Source organism: Haliotis asinina, chromosome 5, assembly GCF_037392515.1.
Source record: "Haliotis asinina isolate JCU_RB_2024 chromosome 5, JCU_Hal_asi_v2, whole genome shotgun sequence".
Classification (NCBI taxonomy): Eukaryota; Metazoa; Mollusca; class Gastropoda; order Lepetellida; family Haliotidae; genus Haliotis; species Haliotis asinina.
In genome coordinates this window covers 6,596,339-6,619,069 of record NC_090284.1, presented here as the reverse complement: position 1 = coordinate 6,619,069, position 22,731 = coordinate 6,596,339, and the positions used below count along the sequence as shown (strand labels likewise).

Sequence of the window (22,731 nt, the reverse complement as noted above, 5' to 3'; positions counted from 1 at the left end):
CCTGACATCCTTGAATATTGACAGAAAGCTATTTTCAACGACTGTTTACTCAGTATTTTGGCATGCTCCATGTGCATCAACTGGAAGCAATCTACAGAAACAGTATTTGGAACCGTTCAGTTTCAAACCTTTTTGGGCAAAAGTTCAAAAGGTATGCGCGAATATCAACTTTCACAATTTGGTAAGCTATGTTCTCATTGGTCAGACTCAAAGGTTACCTGGTACAACTTCTTACTAGTGTTTGTTGGACTCAGTATGGAAGTGTAATCAATGAAACGGAGACTAAATTTTCTTAGACTGAGTGAAATCATGTGATGAAGTAGACTCATACCTTGTCTTCATGTGCTCGAAGAGTGAGGTATCCTGGATAATGCTCTGCATCCAGTGAGAGAGGAGCTGGAGGATGGACGCACACATTGTTCTTACAGTAGATAATTTCTCCATCTAGAGGCGGAGGTTTCAGTGTGTCACCCCCAATCCCCAGCAGACTTGATGCCTTCTTGAATATATTGCTGAAGGCCATGGCTGGGAATGTACCAATCTCCATTAACAGAGGATTTAGGTTGACAGTATAAACCCATCAAAGTGGACCAATCCAACAACTGTTCTAGATCCTGCAAATAAAAATATGTTCTTAGTAAAACTTTGCATACTTTTGAATCATGATATCATTGCAGTAATACATAAACACAATCTAAACACTTGCTTGGTTCACTTGCACAAAATGGTCGTACCACGACAGCAATTGTGATGACAATACTTCCACAAAGATTCATGACAGCTGTAGCAATAAGAACAAGTTGAACATTTTGTGCAAGTGGACCCTTACTGATACCTTATCAAGGACTGGATGGGTCAACGACTGACAAAAACAACCAGGTACAATATATCTCAACTTAAAGATAATTTCAGAGATGTCCAACTAAACAATGGCAAGAATTTGCAAATGAGATTTTTGAACTAAAGTGATCATTGTCATATTACAACTGCCTGAAAAAGATAACTGTTCCAGTTACCAACATACAAATTAGAAATTACACTCACTCAAATTTTGTATGATATGACTTCTTGAATTTCTTTCATTCAGTGCTCCTCTGTTATCATGATTACATTCATGACAGCATTCAAAACTAACAGTGATACAAACTACTGGTCACCAGGTAGCCAAATGCAAGTGAATCTGGATTGGGGTTAATAACTTTTAAAATAATGGAAATGTCTGTTGCCAGTCAAAAAAAACACTGGGCAAGTAAAATATCTATAGAAATGTATCCATTATATCATTTTTAAAACGAATTTAACACCTGTCAGTTGCATACATAAATCGGTAACACCTTTTCTCGCAACTTGCAAAATATGCGAGATGTTAGCTATATTTACTTCCGGGAAGACAATGAAGTAAGCCTGCATTTCATTAGCTTAAGTGGTGTACAGTAACCAATGTGAGCATGTTGTTGCATACGATGACAATGACAGTCTTTATGAAGTTACGTTTGAAGTCAACCATGGGCCAGGCAATAGTTTTGTCAAAATAATATACATTTTAGGAACCTATCCAACTAATGATTCATATACTAAATGCATCACTTTGCACCGTGCCTAAAAACACTTACTACATTTCAATTTAAGTTATCAGCAGGATTAAAATTTCAAACTCTTTGATGTTTGTGAAAACAATGATTCTTTGAAATTTTCAGCAGTGGCTCCACAATAAAATTGTCAAAGAGCAAAGAAAAGTTTCGAGGAGATCATTAAATGAATTGAATAAAGTAATGAATAAAATCAACAACAGCATGCATAAAGGTGTGAAACATAGACACAAGTTACAGTTTCCAACATTTTGTGCAATCATGTAATGCAAGTCACGTCATCATTATCAAATGACATCTCAGCTTTCGAGACCTCAATCTTCACACTCAGACATGATGTTTAATGCAAAAACATATTCTCGAAGAATTTTTGTCACAGGTCATAACCCAGTACAATGCATTCAAAAAGTTCCATTATTTATGCATCGGTAGCAATTTCTTGCTTAACACGTTCCGAATAGCATTATTTAATTGAAAACTTTCATCTACATCTAAAATGTTTTTGTTTATGAGGACAGTATCCATTGTTGTAGTATGATTGGCTGAGACTTCTCCTACCCAACTTATGCCCTTCCTGCCTTGGACACTGTTCTCATTCTCAGTATTAAAGTGTTTATTAAATAAAGATAATGTATGTGTTGAGAATTGGCTGGTCACACACACACACTTTCATGGTTAATTTTAATTGACTTTACTTACTATCAGGAGCTTGCCAGTAATGACCTTGCCATGTCGAAAATGACTTTTATCTGTAAAGGGGCCAGTGAACCAAAGTTGTGAATGTCTTGGCAAATAACTGATGAAAGTTGTAAATCCATTTAGGTTATCAGTTAAGTGAGGAGTTTCTACAATCGAACTGCAGTCTTGGCTTTTGTTTTTTTTATTTGGGCCATCTAAAAGTGGCTTGGATCTATAACTTTCAAAAAGTGGTGGCCAGACTTGAAACATTTGGGCTACTAAACATTTTTTACAAGTTTCTATCACTGGCTGTCTTTACAAAATTAATTTATAGCATCATTGCTAGTGAGTGAGTTTAGTCAGCAATATTCCAGCTGTATGGTGGCGGTCTGTAAATGATCAAGCTTGGACAAGACAATCCCGTGATGAACAGCATGAACATCAATCTTCGCAATAGGGAAAAATGACACGTGTCTAACTCAGCAAACCTGACCAATCAAACACGTTTGTAACCTCTTACAACAAGCATAGTTGCCTTTTGTAGAGTGAATGTGTTGCTGAAGTTGAAGTATATTTAAGAGTATTAAAGAGTTCAAACTCCAAAGGCAACAAGTCTAACATATAAGCATACATATGTCAGCTCCTCTTTCTCCTACACTTAGGGTGAGTGAGTGAGTAAGTTAAGTTTTACACTGCACATGTGTCAACCAAGTCAGCAAGCCTGACCATCCGATCCGTTAGTTGCCTCTTACGATAAGCATAGTCGCCTTTTATGGCAAGCATGGGTTGCTGAAGGCCTTTCTACCCCAGGACCTTCATGGGTTCCTACACTTAGAATACCTATGGTACCGAAACCATGTTGCTCACAGATTCTTCTCGGCTATGACAATTCCTGTAAACAGGGATCAGCTTTGTCTCTGTGTTGCTACGGTTTCATGAGAAATACATCATGGAAATAAGTTTATATGCAACGAAACCTCTGATGCTTTAACAAACTATGTTACAAAAGGAATTTGGTTGGCACAATTGGGTTCTTGTCATAGGTTGCACCTGGTGCAAGTAGGATAGCATCTCTTCAATTCAGCCTTGCATATTCTCACGAAAATATCAAGAGCATGCAATTGTTACCTAATTTGTTGATTACAACATGTAACATGTGGCCTGTACTTTTAAAAAATGTGTAAATAAATAAATAAATAAATAAATAAATAAATAAATAAATAAATAAAAAAATAAATAAATAAATAAATAAATAAATAAATAAATAAATAAATAAATAAATAAATAAATAAATAAACAAGAGTCATCAGAAGATGACATATCCCCCCGGCCCCCACATATTTGAAAGGACAAATCATCTGACAGTTACTTATTGTGTTTTCAGACCAAGTCTGAATTGTTCCCATGGAATTCATGAAAAATATATATGCCATATATCTGTAATAAAAAAAAGTCACCATTTCAAGATTTATCTCATATATCTGCCAAGATCTTTTGAAAGATATGAAATGGTTTTAGAGTTGTGCTCCAGAAACAAAGTCAGCAACGTGTTCATGGAACCGAGAAAATAATACATCATAAAAACCTGTAAATAGCAAAAGGCACCACTCTGCTACCAAATAACACTGACGGATATTAAAAAGTTTTTGAGTTCTGCTCCGGAAACAGAACACACCTCTCACTTTTGAGAGTAAGTCCGAAACATTTCCATGGAAACCGATAAAATAATAAATCACAAAAACCTGTAAGTAGCAAAAGGCACCACTTTCGGTTCCAATAGATATATCTACCAAGTTCTGAAGAAAAATATTGAACGGTTTTTGAGTTCTGCTCCGGAGACAAAGCCCATACCTCCATTTTGAGACTAAGTCCGAAATGTTTCCACAGAAACAGAGAAAATAATAAATCACAAAAACATGTGACTACCAAAAAGCACCACAAGATTTTGAGTTCTGCTCCGGAAACGAAACACACCTCTCACTTTTGAGACTAAGTCCGAAACGTTTCCATGGAAACTGAGAAAATAATAAATCACAAAAACCTGTACATAGCAAAAGGCACCACTTCAGCTTCTGACTGATATATCTACCAAGTTTTGAAGAAAAATATTGAACGGCTTTTGAGACAGACAGACAGTTAAAATGAAATTAACAGAATAATGACTAGTCTTGGGCTTCAAGATAGTGGATAAAGTTGACTTTCCAATAATTGATTGTCTGTCTTCAATCCTAGATTATCCATACTATGGCATAGGAAGGCAATATCTTAACAAATTGCATGCCTTGGAAATGGCAATACTGAACCATTGCAAGCCATTTCAACAACAAGCATCAGGTCATTCCTGCAATATCCTTAATACCTTATAAAACCAAGACGAGTGACTAAGAGTGAAACACTCTATTTCAACATGGCAGTACACATCATAAACCAATGTTCAGTATGAAATCCTATGAATATTATTGTGTGTTTCCAATGTAACAACATCTTCATTTAGCAATGCAACATGGTAACCACTATTCTACCACCATTCATGCACCAAGATGTACTGGGGGATAGGTTTTGGATATGCCTGAAGCAACTACAGCTGTGCTACAAAGGATCTGTCTAATTCAGATACATTACATTGAGGTTCCTCCTATTACAGAGAAGATCAATATTGTCTAGACCATATGTCTAAATGCCTATTAACAAGAAATGCTAAGGAAACCTTTTCAATTTGAAATGACATGTAGCTGCTGTTTAGTTTTGATGTGTTTAAGAAGCTACAAACATCTTTACATATGATAAACAGATCCATCATGAACAATTAGCTGGGTCGCAAACACTGTAGTTAGCAAATAAGGCAATCAAATGCGACTGAGAGAGTCAGTCAGTGTGTCACTCACTCGCTCTTATTCACACTGCCAGCTACTGAATCTGATCCAACCACACATACATAGTAAACCATAAGTCACTGTCTAGTTGAAAAACATACTCCATTAGTAATTGAAAAACAGAAATTACAAGTCTATTCGTTGCATATTAATACATACAAATATCGCAGGCAATTGTTTTGTTGCATCATCAGCAGTGGTGATGTCATTCAAATCATAATGTGATGTAAAGTCAGAATGACATCGCAAATTAGCTGTTTCAGATGTGACCATGGGAACCAGGTGAAACGGCCAGCTGATGACAGTTCAATGCTGTAACCATGCAGACAGTAAAACCTGTGTGGACCTTTTGGTTTACTTTCATGTTTACAATGTCGATATATACATAATATATATTATGTGTTGGCCAATTTCCGTGTGTTATTGAGTATTTGAAGCATGGGAATATTTCAATTGAAACCTCAGGCTACAACCATCAGACCAAATCTATTTGTGTGCTTCAAATAGTCAATAACACCTGGAAATTGGCCAACATATGATGTTTACCTCCTAATTTGACCATTTAGTCACACTAATCAAATGGACTTAGAAACAAACTGCAAAGACTATTGCAGAATGTGCAGCAATCTGACTGGTTCTAGATCGATGCTCTTTCACATTACCCAAATCTAAAATGAGATGTCTGGCATAGCAAAAAAGGAACTGTATAAATATTATAATTTATTTCATTAACATTTAATAAGATATTAGAACAACTTGTTTGTTTTTCGTCTGATTTCCACATGACCTCCCTAGGTAATTTGAGTTGTTGAAAAGGAAGTTCATACTACTGGTTCTACAGTACATTCAAGATCATTTTACCAGTAGCATTAATGCCATGACCATAAAATGTAGATGTTATTTGAAACCATACATATCTGCATGAATAAATATGGCATGCATATCAATGAATATACAATTACTTCTGTTTTCATAAACAAAGGTTATTCATACACGTTTAGCTATCAGATAGTCTCTCCTACACAAACCTTATATTCTGTAAGTAAGGACCTAGAAGAAGATTGGTTGCCATAACAACCAAAATCCATTTATGGAAAACAACACAAAGTCACTCAAAGAATACAATTCACACAATTTCTGCCACTGTCAGCAAAACATCTTCAAACATTAGCAAGGCACTGTTGCCCATGTCTCAGTAACCACAGGAATCTCACTAAATAAAGAATCAATTCAGTGACTTCCCAGGCTGTTCTAAATGCCCTTCATGAATGTAACAATCCCTGGACGACTTACTGACCTTTACAACACAGCGACAAAATACATCACAACTGACAACTGCTGCATTTAAGTGTATTCCCAAACATCTCGGCATCCAGAATCAATGCTGCAACTCAATTGTTCTCTTCAAACAGGGAGCAACAAAGCCTGCTCAATTGTTCAGATAAAGCAGTTGAGTCAAGCATACATTTGAGAGTTTAGTTAACATCTGTCCGGAATTTACTACTAATCACATGAATCAAGGAAACTAACCCACTTAAGCCATTAATAGTAAATATGCACTCCCCTACTCGTTAACAGTTTACAATTCTCTTTCTGCTAACAAAAGAAGTTAAGGGTTAAATGAGTCATTACTCATTACAGTCAAGTCAAGTGTCATATACACTAATGAGACATACAACACATTATGTTTAATTACTTGTTTTGTCCATCTGGGTCCAATTCCTCAAAGCGATCGCAGCACTAAGTTGGTCATAATGCCCATACTTTACCATAGACTTATGGCTGGCATAGCACTATAATGTGGAAGGGTCCCTGGACTGAGCAAGAAGTCTTGGAAACAAGTGATTAGTACATTTTTATTCCAAGCATTTAGGGTCTTTTGTCATGTGTGAAAATCAATATGGTAGCTGCCCATTAAAACAAGCACCAAATTCATGGCACACCAACGGAGGGCCACTTTTCACAGAACTGGAAAAGATTCCCTGGCTCTAAAAACCTTACTTTTTTCAATTTTAATTTGAATAATTGTGAATGCTTTATTCAGCATGATGAGATAAAGTATTACACCACCAATGTGATATATTGCCAGATGGCAGAAGGTATAATAAAACAACCAAGCCTTCTTCACATCAAAACCCTGCTTAACACAATTAAGAGGCTTGTATCTCTCTTATCGGTGATGGGTAGCTTGAAAAAATAGAGCAAGCATCTGTTTTCACAGTGATCAATCAGAATATTTTAAATGCAAATTAATGTCAGCCAACAGGATGTGGAGAGAAAGACAGTGGCAAAAAGCAAACATAACTCAGTCACTTCTATCAAAATCGAGTGGAATTCTCACTAAATCAATGAAAATGGCAAAGCTATTCAAGTTCATTTTTTCTCAAATCATGTCATTTCCTGTCTGTTAATTGCATGAAGCATGCATGACATCACAAACGCCATCCATAATTGAACTAAATCTCTTTGAAGACTGAAGATATTGGATGTATATTTTATCAACAGTTCTGTTACCACGGTTACTGAAATGAAGTTGCCACTTTTCTCACACATGACACTTGACGCCACAAGACTGAAAGAAATGTCCTATTCTAATGGTGTTCTGTTATCCAACTGAGGGACAGAGGGAATAACTAGGGTATCTGTCTGCACACTGATGATGAAGGTGGGATATAATTTCATCATGTCAATATTAACATGCACTTTTTTGATTATAACAAGGAACACAATCTTTCTACGATTTACACAAGTTTACTGTAATTAGACTTTAGAAAAAATATCACAGAAAGGTTCCTGATAAAAGAACTACCATATTTATGCAATAAAACATACATATCACACACTATTAACTATTTCAACAAAATTACTGAAGTGATAACAGGAAAAATCTTCAACATTTTCATATTTCATACTGAAAAATGTGATTCACCTCTCATAGATCTAGCGAGGCATTCACCATGGAGTCTGAACTCACCTGAACCCTCTGTCTGGTCTTCAATAATAGTGGCTAATGCTATCAATAACTAGTCCTCATAAGCCATTCAGTCTGGACCTTGTTGTGACACATCACATACCTATGTTCACCTGTCTAAAACCTGCAAATTATATGACCATGCACTATTTCAGAATCTCACATTCCATGTACTCAACAGCCAATAGAGTAGTCAAAATAGCACATATAAAAAAAAGCTTCTGTGCCTTAAGAGTACACTTACACATACATGTACCAACAATTCACAAAATTAAACCAAGCATTCAAAAATATGAATGGGTATTAAATATCTCCAATGAAAATGAAGGGGGTAATCTTCTAAAACACTCATCCCATTATAAATTATCAGCATGCTTAAGACTGATCTAAACTATTCCTTTCGGTTTTCTTTAGTGAAATAGGAGGCACCAAAAGAGTCTCAGTTAACCACTACATAGAACATGTTTTCAGGGTCTAATAGCTACACTATCCAGTTATCCTACAGCTGGAGATCAATGTTTGACACTGACCTACAATTATCCAAAGGACACCTATTGAAAAATCTTCTGGTCCTGTTGCAAATCTGCCAAAGAAAACTTTCCCATTGTGCAGAAAAATGCAAAAAAGCCCATTAATTGTGGAAATAGCACCATAAACATAATACCTTGCTGCTGAAACAGCAAACACGGCAACTTTAAATCACTATAAATACTTCAAGTTTGTGCATGCACACATGGAAGAGGAGGTTTTGACCACGTTTTTCTGTTGTATTATTTGGCATTTATCATCACTTTCTGCACTGTGGGAAAGCTTTATTTGGTGGGCGTGCAGTGGATGTGGACTAGATTCAATGATGCTGACCTGAAGATGGTAGCAAATGGTATTACGTCATTCCATGTACACATACACATTTCCCAAATGGCACTAATGCTACACAAGTCTAGAGCGCATCCAGTGTATTTATTTTCATGTATCTAATTTCTATATATGTGCATACCTGATGCAAATTTTGCCACTTAAAAAACCCTGTAACAAAGAACAATCAGAAATACATACAAGGTTTCTATATATTTGAAATAGTGTACGTTTTTGCGCGCTATGATGTAACCTGACCATCATATAGAAAATCTTGCACATAGAAAAATCATTAAATATACAAATAAAACTATAAAACTATGTTTCTAGGCTGTCCATATATTCGAAACAGTGTACATTTTTTAGAGCAATTTTCTAACCTGATCATCATACAGAACATCTTGCACATAGAAAATCATTAATTGTACAAAAAAAACTATGAAAAATAGGTTTCTTGGCTGTTGAACAATCTTAAGGTCAAGTAAGTAATGTGTGACAACTTGAGTGAAGGAAGTATCCAGATGTCTCATGCTACATGTGTTTGTTTTTCTTCTTGCTATGTCCATATTCCTTGTTTCTGTTTCCACATGTTTCATCTGGCATGACAAATCCAATAATACCAGTGACCATAATTAAGGCCCAACAATGACTAACACATGTAAATGCAGTTTCAGGTTTCATTCTAGTCATCAATTATCATTCCACCATGCAGCTCTGTTGCTCTACTGGTTCACATCATAAATACTGATGACCCCTCTAACAGGCCATGATGTCGTTCAGTCTTCTAAAATTATTACCCATCAAACATACGCTCGTATAATATATCCAAACATTCTGTATCACAGAAATGTAAGGGTATACCCACATACTAGATTTTTTGTCACCAACACATAAAACACATTTGCAGCCATGAAAAGGGGAAGAATACAACAGCTCAGTATACACCTACACCTCTGCCACTAAACCATTTAAAGATCAATTTCCAGTTTCTTCAACAATTATAAATCTTGTAATGTTTGATTATAGATTCTGCTGATTTTGAATAGTTTTTAAGTCACACAACATAACCAGAATATATCCTGACAACACTTTATTCTATACTTGATATGTGTACGTGATGATAATATGCATACATAATGCAAAGCAATCACAGTCTGTTATGTTCTATGTGGTGAAAAAGAGAACATAATGATTTTCAAATTTTGTACAAAGCAATCTTGTATTTTTGTTTTCAAAATAATGTTATGGTTTGACATCAGAATATGAAATACTGCTCATCAGCAAATATGGGAAACATGCAACACAGCATACCAAGGTAACAAAATTATATTATCTGTATCTTCATCATCATATTTGTAAGAGTTTCATGGGGTTATTTGGACACAAGGACAATGGTCCATCTTTGGCCTTACTGATGTCTAGACTTGGAATTGGGACATTAACCTTCTGTAACCATGGCAACAGCTTTATCATGTTTACTTATCATACCTATTTGATGGACTGTAAATATGTAACAATATGTTCAGCAGACAAAATAAAGTGATGCCATCCAGAGCTTAATCCTAGTGGTGAAGAGACTATCTGACTGGCTTCTTCCCAAGATACATGGATTGAGAGTCATTTTGAGTGACCTTAAGCATGTTGAGATAAGTTCCAGAAACAAAAGCAGCCATCACCTGTTCGACTCATTCTCATCCAACTTGTTTCTATGTAAATGACCCCAAGTCCAATGCTTTCGCAATATGCTGATATGTGTATGAATGAAATACATCCCTCTGAGGAGCATAAAAAGTACTGAACACATTAAAAGTATCAAAGAGAAATTGGGGAAACTGAACTGGTCAAATGTGTATTGTAACATCATAAACACCAAAATATTTAAGTGAATACTATTAATCAAAGATGATTGTCTGCAATGGGTTCACACATTTCTGCTCATGAATGCATACATAAAATGTAACATCCCAGCATATAGATGAATAAATTGTTAAATAAATGGTTGAACTACAATCATTGAGGGGAATGTTTAGTTACAGCAAATAATTATGAATCTGTCAGTGGATGAACATTACACATATAATGAGAAGGATGGTTGCAAACAGTTCCACTGCATGACAAATTAAACTAATTAATCAAAATAATTGAATGGAGGCTTAAGTCACATGACTGATATTTCTATTCCTAAGTATGTCAATGACTGACTTTTTGTCAAACTTTAAAGGCTCCACCGGTTTCTGAGCACGAATGATGCAGTAACATCAACAAGATTCAAGTCAAGTGAAGAGTCTTGCATGTAGACAGAGATGGGTATCCCAAAAATATACCTGAAAAGTCAGCAGGACCAACAAAATATAAAGACCCACATAAATCTCTGAGACAAATCTTTTTTCATTGTAATATTTAGCAACAATCTGAAATCAATAAATTACTATGACTTTATCATGAATAATTAACATAATTGATAATTAAGTTGGTATCTAGTCAGTAATAACATTATTAACATGAACAATAAATGACTAACAGTAACAACCAAACTATAGCAAAGATGACACAACACCAGAAATAGCTTCAAGAAAACATCTGTGACTATTTATATGCCTTACGTAACACAATGGCATCCATGCTGGAGTAAGGGTGCTCTTCTGTGACCATCAATACCCTTGTGAACAGGGCTGGTTATACATGCACTTGTCAGCATCATATCCATACAACTGTGAACATCTGTCCATGCAAGTCCACAATGACTGCACCTCTCAAGGAACTGACCCACCACTGCCCTCTGTCATATCAATAACACATTCATCATGGCTACTACTGCAATCATTACACATATATCATCTTTGACACTTTCCACTGACATATAACAGACCATCTTCTGTGAAACTGAGGATAAAAGACAACTTCACAGAAATAATCACCCAACAGGTCTCTTTTTAGGTCTATGTGCCTCTGTAGAAGGATGAACTCATGAAGCATAACAGTCACACCTACCTTCACTTGAAAAACAGTCTTCATGTATATGAATCTCAGTGTCACATGGATCTGTAAACATCTATAATGGTATTAAATGTGGTTGTTGAAGGAAAACAGAAAGACAGCTATGGACTCACATCTAATATGATGCATATAGCAAAGGCCTTTTTCCTATAGCTGGCCACCATTACTGTCAGTCCAAAGGAAAATCAATACTCTTTCGACGACCAGCTTAATTGAAAAAGCTCGCTCCGTATTTCTGTACTATACCAAAGCAGTGTTAAGTTCCGCGGGGGAGTGCTTGGAGCTAGCTGTGCATTAATATACAAGTGTTTGGAGACACTGGTTTATCAATGAAGACGAAAGATACAGCTTAAGTGACTGACATGTGGAAGTCCTTTCAAACCTTGCTCTAAATCACATCCCTACTCAGCATGTTTAATGTCAGAGCTGGAGCTGTGACAGATTTATGAATAATAATTCTACACTGTCTTCTGGGTATGTTCCAAATAACCATAAGATGTGAAATATGTAAATCATAATTTCCAAGGATACGTCACCATGATCAGAAGTAATGCAAAATGCATTATTTGAAATCGATGAAATTAGCCATCCATACAGGTATTAAAAATTACTGTAAATTCAAGCATATAAACAATCTGACTACACAGTCAAAGTCTTGGCACAGCCCAGCTAAACTGGAAACTCAAGCACACATGAACACCATAAGCATGATAAGTAGATGAGATGCAATCCAAAAGTTTTCACCACATCTGATGTGCAATCAAAACTCATATCTTCACTGCCACAATCACCAATAACATGCAGGAGTGTTAGAAATTTATTCTTATTTTCTCTGAATGATCTGCTACAGAGATGAAAAAGGAATGACACCTGTTGATTACTAGTTCCAAACTAGTGGACAAAGAGGTTATCATTTGGGGTGGTTTGGGATGGTAAACACTCCGTCTTTGAAATGAACAATGCTCTTAGTAAATTTTTGTTATACTTCAGTATCTGTTATTTTGATGATGATGATGATGATGATGATGATGATGATGATGATGTCAACATGTGATCAAGGAGCAATAACATGTGACAATGAACAATCTGCACATGACATTCAGACAATAAATCACAATGTGCTATTGAATGATCAAACTTTAAAAATAACACCAACCAGTAACACTGATGACTCAGTTGATTGTCTAACCCAAATGAGTTGTCAAGGAAGGATGTACATGTCTAAAAAAGCTCTTGCAAACAATGGCTATATGAAATACACATATTCAACACATATCCAACAAGGCCGCAACATGTATTGATAAACATGGTAATGGTGAAATATAGGATAGTTACAAGAAATAACCTCATTTCCCAGCAGCTCACTGGTATGGATTTATGAAGCATACAGACAATATGACAGGACGCAGCAAGGATGAAGAGAAACCACAGGAATACTAATAGCTGACTTTTAGGAAGCATAGAGTCTCTCTGAAACCAGTGTGACGAACAATATGACCGATAAGATTGATTAAACCCACCAGTGTCCTTCACTACATGATAAAATCGTCAGCCTCAAAACTCGGTAATAGCCCATACACTTTAGAGATCGATAACTATGATGGCATATGATGAGATTTCCCTACTTATGGACACATTCCATATAGAACAAAGGCATAATATAAGCCTTGGACCTGTGTTCTTTCAAAATATAATATGAGACAATGCACTAAGTCCAAATATATTTAGGTGATGGTGAAAGGGGAGAAACAACATGATCCCTGCTCAGACTAAAGGAGCCTAACAGACATGAGGGATGAGGTTCCTCAATATGCTAGGTTATCCATACAGTATATATAGTGAGGGAAGGGAACGGCTGGCCTGGAACTAGGTTCACTGCTGAACATTAGGACATGATAGAGGTCATCTTCATCATATTTGGATCTCATCACATAGGATTCGAAACAATTTATGGTTACACCTTTACTTAACCAATATGGATAGTTGTTATAAAACGTAGTTTTATAAGCCTTGATATTATGTTCATACGTTTATATGATGATATCACTTGTTTGAGGATAGTCTGTGATTGTTACTTGATTTTTCATGGAATGGCTCTGCATAGCTCTACTTATAACTGCTGACTGAAACAGAGCAACAGTCATTTACTATGTTCACTGGAGTTTAAAATCATTCATTCTGGCAAAAATGTGATCTTGTTTTTACCATCATGTACTAACACTATGCAATGCTGCTGTGACACTTTGATGGTTAACCTTTTTTCATGAATACAACTGGTTAGTGTTAGAGATTTTCTTCTGCTGCAGCCAAATCTTGGAATTCCATTATTAATTATAAATATTAGATCCACTGACACAACGGCATATATGGACAACGAAATTACTTGAAGTGATGTTATATCTATGACTACAGGGAGACAGTGACAGCCTTTCCTGTTTTTTCCCTCCTACTTTAGATACCAAATGTGTGTACTTGGAACGAAGATGTTCCCTTGCAGGGTTTCAGATCAGTTCACTTTACCATGTTTACAGTGACAAGGATGTAGAAAAAAGTCCCATGAAATTGCTGAAATCATCATGAACATGAAAATGTCTTATAGAATTTGTTTCCTACAAAGCCCCTAACCCCTCTTGGACATATTTCATCTAGATGTAAATATGTCAATGAAATGTGTTCTTTCGTGTCTCCATACAGCTTCAGCTTTTACAACTACTGTCCCAGTGGGGATTCAGAGTTAACACATCTGCCCAGCAACTAATCCTGGTAACAGTGCTTCTGTTATCCAATAAATACCGGATATAGTCCGATAAAAATTATCATTGTCCAGGATTTGAAAACACTGCAGGACATTATGTCCGATAAAATATCAAGTTATCAACGTACAAAAATGACCAAATCATTAAATTATTAATTTAATGTTTGATCAAAACAATGTGCTGAGTGTAACATTTCAAAAAAAGGGTTGGAAAATGCCACTTTGCTTAAAAAAGAATGTTAACGTTCAATGCTCGCATTCGGAAATCTGAGGTTGATTTTACATATCTCGGTTCCAGTGGTTATTTTAACTACGTACGGAAATGCTCGGTATTTACCGATCCCTTCTGATTTCAAATACATGGCTACTTTGAATAAAAATGAAGAAGGGAAAAGTAGTACCCTTGCTTCATCATGGATGAAACCGTGAATGTAACTGTGGAAAAAAACTCATGTTATGTTCATGGGGATAGATAATCAATGAACACGGAAACATTGTTTCTTGGAAATTTCAGTGTACACAACAGAATGTGTAACAGAGAAAATTAAAGAAGTGCTTCCACAATGGAACATTGAGTTAAATCGCGTTGTTGGGTTTGGTTCCCGATGGAGCCAGTGTGATGACAGGCCGCCGAACAGGGGTTGGAGTTAAGCTACAAACATCTGACTGAATTTGACTGATTCATGTGCATTGCATAGATCATAGAGTGGCACTTGCATCGGCAGATGTGGCCAAAACAACTAAAGTTGTCACAGACTGATGACAGGTCAATCACTGCTTTCAAGAAATCTCGAAGCGAGTTCTTCGCAGAATTATGCACGTCACTGAGAAAAAGATTTCCAGAGGATAGTTTGAGTGTTTTGTCAAGCCTTGACAACATATTCAATCCCTCAAAATACCCTAGTAAAGAGGAACTATCTGAACATGGAGAGGATTCCATGACTGTCTTATTACACCACTTCTGCTCAGAGATTGGCCAGGAGGCAGGTGACGTCACACTTATTCAACCAATGACTGACCGTGAGAGAATGCAGAGGGATTTCCCACACTTTAAGAGTACTGTGGCCCGCTTTGACTCTATGACTTTGGAGCAAACATGCAAAACAATTGTTCGTGAATATAGGGATGTTTTCCCTGATTTCAAACCCTCTGCTTCATCTGCACTGGTGATTCCAGTATCAAGCCTACCAGCTGAGCATGGTTTCAGTCTTCAAAAAAGGATTCACACAGCCAGCCGGAATCGGTTGTTGGAACACAGATTGAACAATCTGATGCTCCTCAACACCCATGGAAAACAGGAGCATGTTGATGTATCTATCGGGAGCTCACTTGGATGTTTTATCCCATCAACGTGGATAGCTGCTCATAACAATCACTGGTGTCTGGTTAAAGTAAGTTACTCAATGATATAGCTGGAATACTGTCAAGTGCTACATCTAAAGAAACAACTGACTTAATGACATTAGCCATTAGTCTAAGCCCTGAGTTGACTGATGAGACAATTCTCTAGTGGTTTATATAGCACAGACTGTTTTGTTCATTTTATTACATCCAACGTCTATGCAGCATATTCTGTGAAAAATATGAGGATGGAAACATTTGTGTTTGCAAACCTTAACTATTCATGACAGACACGTCAAATATGTTAACTGTAAGAATCAGCATACTTCATGTATGTACAATGTATGTGTTGGACAGAACACTCTGATAACAGAGTGAGTGAATATGGTTAAACATTCATGCCACATTTGGCAATATTCCAGCAATATCATGGCGATGGACACCAGAAAACCATGTTGGGAATATAAACCAGGTCAATTGCATTACAAGTGAATGCTTTAGCCACTTGGCTATCCCACCGCCGCTGATAACTGAATACTCAGTGCTAATCAGTTATGATTCTGAATACAACAGGAATGAAACAAGAGCTGGAACACCTGTCCTTATGCTACGGTTTTGAATACATAAACTTGGTAATACAATTTATCCGTCTGCCATCCAAGAGCATATAATTGGCTTTAGTGTTATGCTGCTTACAGCAATATTCCTGCAATATCACAGCAGGGGACACCAGAAAAGGGCTTCACACATTGTATCCATGTGGGGAAATGAGTTGGGGTCTTCAATGTGACAAACAAATGCTTTACCCCACCACCCAAGCTGATGACTGAATACTCAGCACTAATCAATTCTGATCCTGAATAGAACAGGTATGAAACAAGAGCTGGAATACCTGTACACATGTTACTGTTTTGAATACATTAAATGATAATATGTTATATCTGTCTGATGTCCCAGGACAGCTGTTACTTCAGCATATCTCATGCACTTACTCAAGCCCTTTCAATTCTACCTTGGTAAATAAACACAGTTATTCATGCTTTGGCTATAGCAGTAAATTGAGCATGGTAAGGGAATGAGTCAGATTGAAAAAGTATTTCACAGCATGTTAGCATTTTAATGTTAATATGGGGTAAAAGGTCGAAGTGATACAGGTCTTGTGATATGTTGTTCCACTTTAGTAAATTCAATGAATAGGTCATCCTTGACTGGTCTGATGCTGACAAAGAATGAAAATCAGAGTGAAACTGGAATAATGATAGTATTCTGGCACACCTAAGGCTGACAACTAGCTGACAACAAATAAATTATGGCAACAAAACATGACAACTGGACAACCAGTGCTCCTTCAATAGAACGACTTATATACAAAATTAGCTGCAGATTTCTTAAAACATATACAAAATTAGCTGCAGATTTCTTAAAACAGATTTGTACTCTATTATCTTAACTTAAAAGGAATCATTTTTAAACTTCGCCTCAAGCAGTAATACAATCCTTTCACAGAGTTCATTAATAACTTATTTTGGAATGCTTATGTTTAAACAAATCTAATGAAAATGTTGCAGTAAGATGTGGCCCTTTCTAGATCAGAGTGACTGAGTACAGTCTTATGCCACCTTTAACAACATCCCAGAAATAGCACAGCAAGGGACACTTATATCTAAATCAGAGAATACATTCCTCTTTTCATTCTAAAAAGATATGGTGTAAATCTATAATTGATAAATAACCTTCATCAATAAACTTTAGCATCATAACCATGATTGTACAGGTCCATACCAGCTATGCCAGGCTTTGTTCCATGCTGCAATACATCCCAGTAAGGTTACCCAACACTGTATGGGTATTACATTCAAACATATAACATGTGTCCTTATCATGGCAATCAACAGTAATATGAACCACAATACATATGTTACATGCACAGAACCAATGTAGAAACAGAAAGCATTACAACACACTCCGCATCACCTGGAGACAGGATGCAGCACCTCTACAGAACGTATCTTCAGCATTCATATTACAGGGATTATAAGCTAACTAGTAACTTGTGGGATGTACCTAATTCTACAAGTTCAATGGGCTAGTGCACTATGAGGCCAAAAGGTTAAGGGGGCTTAAACAACTGATTAGCTGGTAAAATCCTGCACATTCCACAAGTGTCACATGTAACCAATACATCATTACATCTTTGCAGTTACTTATCACTGGGTGACTATAGATTTACCCTGTGAACACAGCAGATTCTGAAGAAGACAGTGACTGGCTAACAGGAAATCTACATATTTTGCCATATAAACAAAACACATTCCCTAAAACATGAAACACATTTACAGCTTAACAATTCAATAGGCTCAAAACTCATCCAAATTGTGACAACATATACATGAATAAGCAACAAGTAAAAATTAATAAGTTCCTACATTCCAAAAAACAAATATCTTTGAAAAAAGCACAATTCCAGGTGAATATTCATGGAGCTAAATCATTATTATTCCCCTGTGTACTATAAATGATCTGGGCTATCTAAGCACTAAAGCAGTTTAAAACACAAGCTGTCCGTGAGGCATTTGATCATGAAGGATTACAGTCATTGCAATCTCATCCCACCAGGTACCCATACACTGCTGGATTAACATGTTTTGAACAAAGTCATTCTACTGCGTGCGAGAAACCAGTGCTACCATATGCCAAAGTGCAGAGTAGACTAAAGCTCAGAAACTCTCATTTGTCTCAAAGTCGGAGTACAAAACAAGTTGCCAATAATAGTCTAAAAAAAAATGCATAACTTTACCTTATTTGTGACCAGAGCACACTACATATATGGATGAATGCCCAAAATATGCCTACGCACATTTATCATAGCATTTAGCAACACTGAAACTTGGATTTAAGAAATTAAAATGTAATATACTATCTGTGAGAAAGGTGACATTTTGATATTTGAAAATGAAACTGAGCAATATGTTGGCAATATGTAGCATAAGGTGACAAATTTGCTTGGTTCATATTACCATTAAAATAAGCACCCCAAAAGACAAACATTAAATACGCCAAAAATGACATATATCTATCTGATAACTAAACTAATACACTAGAAAAAATAATTGCTTTACAGAATTACATAAATTATGACTACATAAGACATTTGGATCAAATAAGTTTATTATTAGCTAACCTGTGTTATTAACTCTTAATTTAAGTGTTTGTTCACAAGCTTCTGTCCTCTTTTTACAAACACATCTTCACAATAACGGCTTCAGTTGGTCACACATGATACTTGTTCTAGCATTGTCAAATAACACAAAACATGTAGTATCAGGAAATGTTCATCTTGCCCAAGTTTATCAATAACGACACACAGCACATGTATCATAAAATTAACGACAAATTGGGCAGATCAATGAACATGTTCAGCATGCTCTCCACCGATCCACACAAATAACAATACAAGTCACCAACCATACATGTAGTTGAGTATATTACAATAAGACATTGCTACAACAGAATACAATTATTCTATGGCATACCATAAACTGCATGTCATAACCACAACTTACATAACAAAGAGAAGTCCTTAATATACCAACAAATGATAAATACTTGTTGTTAATAGATACATAAAACTTGCTGTTTTGAATGCCTTAAAATGATTTTTGTTTTTCGAAAATATTGAAAAGTACCAGTTCAGCACTGGTCTTGCGGTGAACTCACCTCAAATCTTTCAAAGGTTCCAACCAATCAAAACACACAAATTCACAATTATAAGTATCAGTTTACCAAGTTTGCTCAAGAAGAAATATATCATTTTCATGATCCATCACCAAGTATTGTCTCATATACATGATATGTACATCTATATGTCCTATAAGAAAAAAACATAAATTTTGTCCCAAAATTTGCATTACCACAGCACATTAAATCTGAAGAGAAAGAAACACACTAAAGTGTCAACAAACTTTATCAACAGCAGCAACATAGTGCACAGCTGTAAGACAATATGGTTGCCTTTGGATCCTGAGCTAATCTTCAAATACAGCAGCAAAGAGTCGGTCATAATCATGATACTTGTGAAGGGTTACTGGACATTGGTACATGCATACCAAAGTTCATCCCACAGATGTGTAAAGGAGCTGACGGTTGAGGTAAGACTTAGCTTGCTAAGGCATAGGCTAAGATTCAGTCCCTGAATTTATAGAATATGGAGAGAAACAAACTATTCCTCTCTTAACTGAAAAGTAACCTCTATCATTCTGTCAGATGAGATGCAGAATCTGAACTTGAGGAAATCTAGACTTGCTTCATTTAGACCCTTAGCAATGCAGAAAGCGCTAAAGAGAGGGAAAATAATGTGGATAACGCAGTGTGAGACAGACTGGCCAAACCTTTAAGGTGGTAATGAAAAAGTCCTTTGAAACAAATGCTTTGTTTGGGTTGGCATTATCTCAATGGAATGAAACCGAACACAAACTCCTGTGTTTTTCGTGACAATATATGGGTCCTGTCCTTCAACTGTATGTGATGTAACTTTGATTGTAAGTCCTCACTACAACCGATACACCAATATTATGGCCATGCTGAGCTATGGTACACAACTGACTGTGCTGAGCACATCAAGAAGCATGTTCATCCATAAGTATATCGCCACATGTCAACTCAAGAACGAACATTGATTCGTCACTGATTCATCACAGAATATTCATCAATGGCACAGCTGCCTGACACTATAGCAATGCCCCCTTCATTCTTCAGTGTTCATGATTACCGCAGCCACCTTACTTATGACTAGGAGAAACTTTTTCATCCTGCACTGTACAGATGTACTTAGAGTTAAAGACTGCAGTTATGTTTGATCATGATCTGAATTTATCCATTAAAAGCATCTAAAAAAATATGCATTTAATCTGTATGCACTATGCCAGTCAGTGTAAAATATCTTGAACACAATCTGTTTCACCTCATCTCAAGCAATCCTCGTTTTTTCAAGAGGATTACAATGACAGAACATATATCAGCTACCAGTTAATATGGTTACATTGAACTTATATTAGAAACATAAAACTTCCTAAGCCATGTTCTTCCCTATTCCTTGACGCCACAACTAGATCATCTGTCACTGATATTATAGGGATACTTTTGACAATTTGTTTCCATTTCCAGCATTACAATTGTTACCAAATGTTTCCTAATATAATAATTTTCATATATATAAACAGTGTATATAGCTGATACAATAGGAAATTATTCTGGTCTCGCATAAACCTATTACGGAAGGTCGTGTTAATAAAAAACAAAAGGCCAAGAGACAAACTTGCAAATTACTATATAAAAGTTCTGTACAATTCCATCAATACAAAGTTCTTTATTAGATGAGCAGATTCATATTAATTTTGATGTCTTAGAATTATAGTTAGAATAAGCACCAGAAAACTACCATCTGTATGTAGTAGATCAGCACCAAACTGTAGTAGTAATTTACAAAGGAACCAGTGTCTTAAATATCTACAGTGTGTGAAGGAAACAACACCAGCAACAAAACCCTGCTTCTCTGTTATGTTCAGAAGTGTTTGGAATCTGTTAAAAGGTTAAAATAAAACATAGCATTGATTCAAAATCAATAACTAACTGATGATCTCTCACAAATGAGCAATGAAAAACATAAATACACACCTGCTTGTTACGAAAAAACATGCTAGCAAAATATGCTCTATTCCTCAACACAAACACATCTACTGTTTGTCTAAAAGAACTATTATAACAGCACTAAGCGTGGACACTTTATTGTCAGTCTTTTGCTTTCCTATTCTTAAACTATTCTGTTCACATACAAATTAGGTATAAACCTTAAATATTTGCTGTGCACAGATTTCTTGATTGATTCTTTGGTGGAAATCTAAAAAGAGCCATTCTTAAAATAAACTAATTAACTGAAACAAAACTGCATCTCCAGCTCGCAGACACTTCCAGTATTTCATTTGTCACTTCACGGTCATATATTCTATCAGATCATTTGATTTCAACTCACTGTGATTGACAAATAAAATACTTATCAGTTGAAATGGTTAAAACAGGATTTGCTTGGTACATGTATATTGCAATCTAGACTAATTAATCTGATTAATTACTTAACACATGATTAGTGAACAATGAAGTCATCATTAGCAATTTAACTGACTGCCAATTAAAATCCAAAGGTCAATTAAGCTGTTACAGCAGATATACATTCTAAGCAGTTATATCCCCATTTGTCAGATATCCCACTTTCTCAACAGCTTATAATCACATAGATCATGACTGAGTGGATTACTAATCCCTCAGCTGATACAAGCCCAATGCAACTGCCTAACCCTAACAACGTATTAATCTACACATAACTAATTGTAACTATTATATAATTTGCTTTTCATGAGATATTGTTACTTCCTCAAAATAAGCAGAGGAATTGAGAAAGTTATCTCTACTTCGAAGACATTTTCTTTATGAAAGTGACAACAATCCCACCCCTCCAAAAGACAAAGAGTCTTTTCACAATGTAGTACAGAAAGTTTGGTATTGTCAGGTTGTTTTTTTTATTTGTCCACAAATTGACAATCAAAGGTGATGGCAGTAAGTTTCCTTATTTCCTTATTTATTTTTTTTGTGGGTGGGGAGCAAGGCAAACAAATTCTG

General features: G+C 36.0%; 1 protein-coding gene across 2 annotated transcripts in view; it reads right to left on the bottom strand.

The window, feature by feature from the left end:
- Positions 1 to 22,731, bottom strand: part of LOC137283468 (TBC1 domain family member 16-like) — a 51,803-nt gene that overhangs the window by 27,323 nt on the left and 1,749 nt on the right. For both annotated transcript variants that reach the window (XM_067814981.1, XM_067814982.1), the window contains exon 2: positions 332 to 614. In XM_067814981.1, the coding sequence (XP_067671082.1) occupies positions 332 to 547 (216 nt within the window). In that variant the 5' untranslated portion in view covers positions 548 to 614. The remainder of the gene's footprint in view (positions 1 to 331; positions 615 to 22,731) is intronic.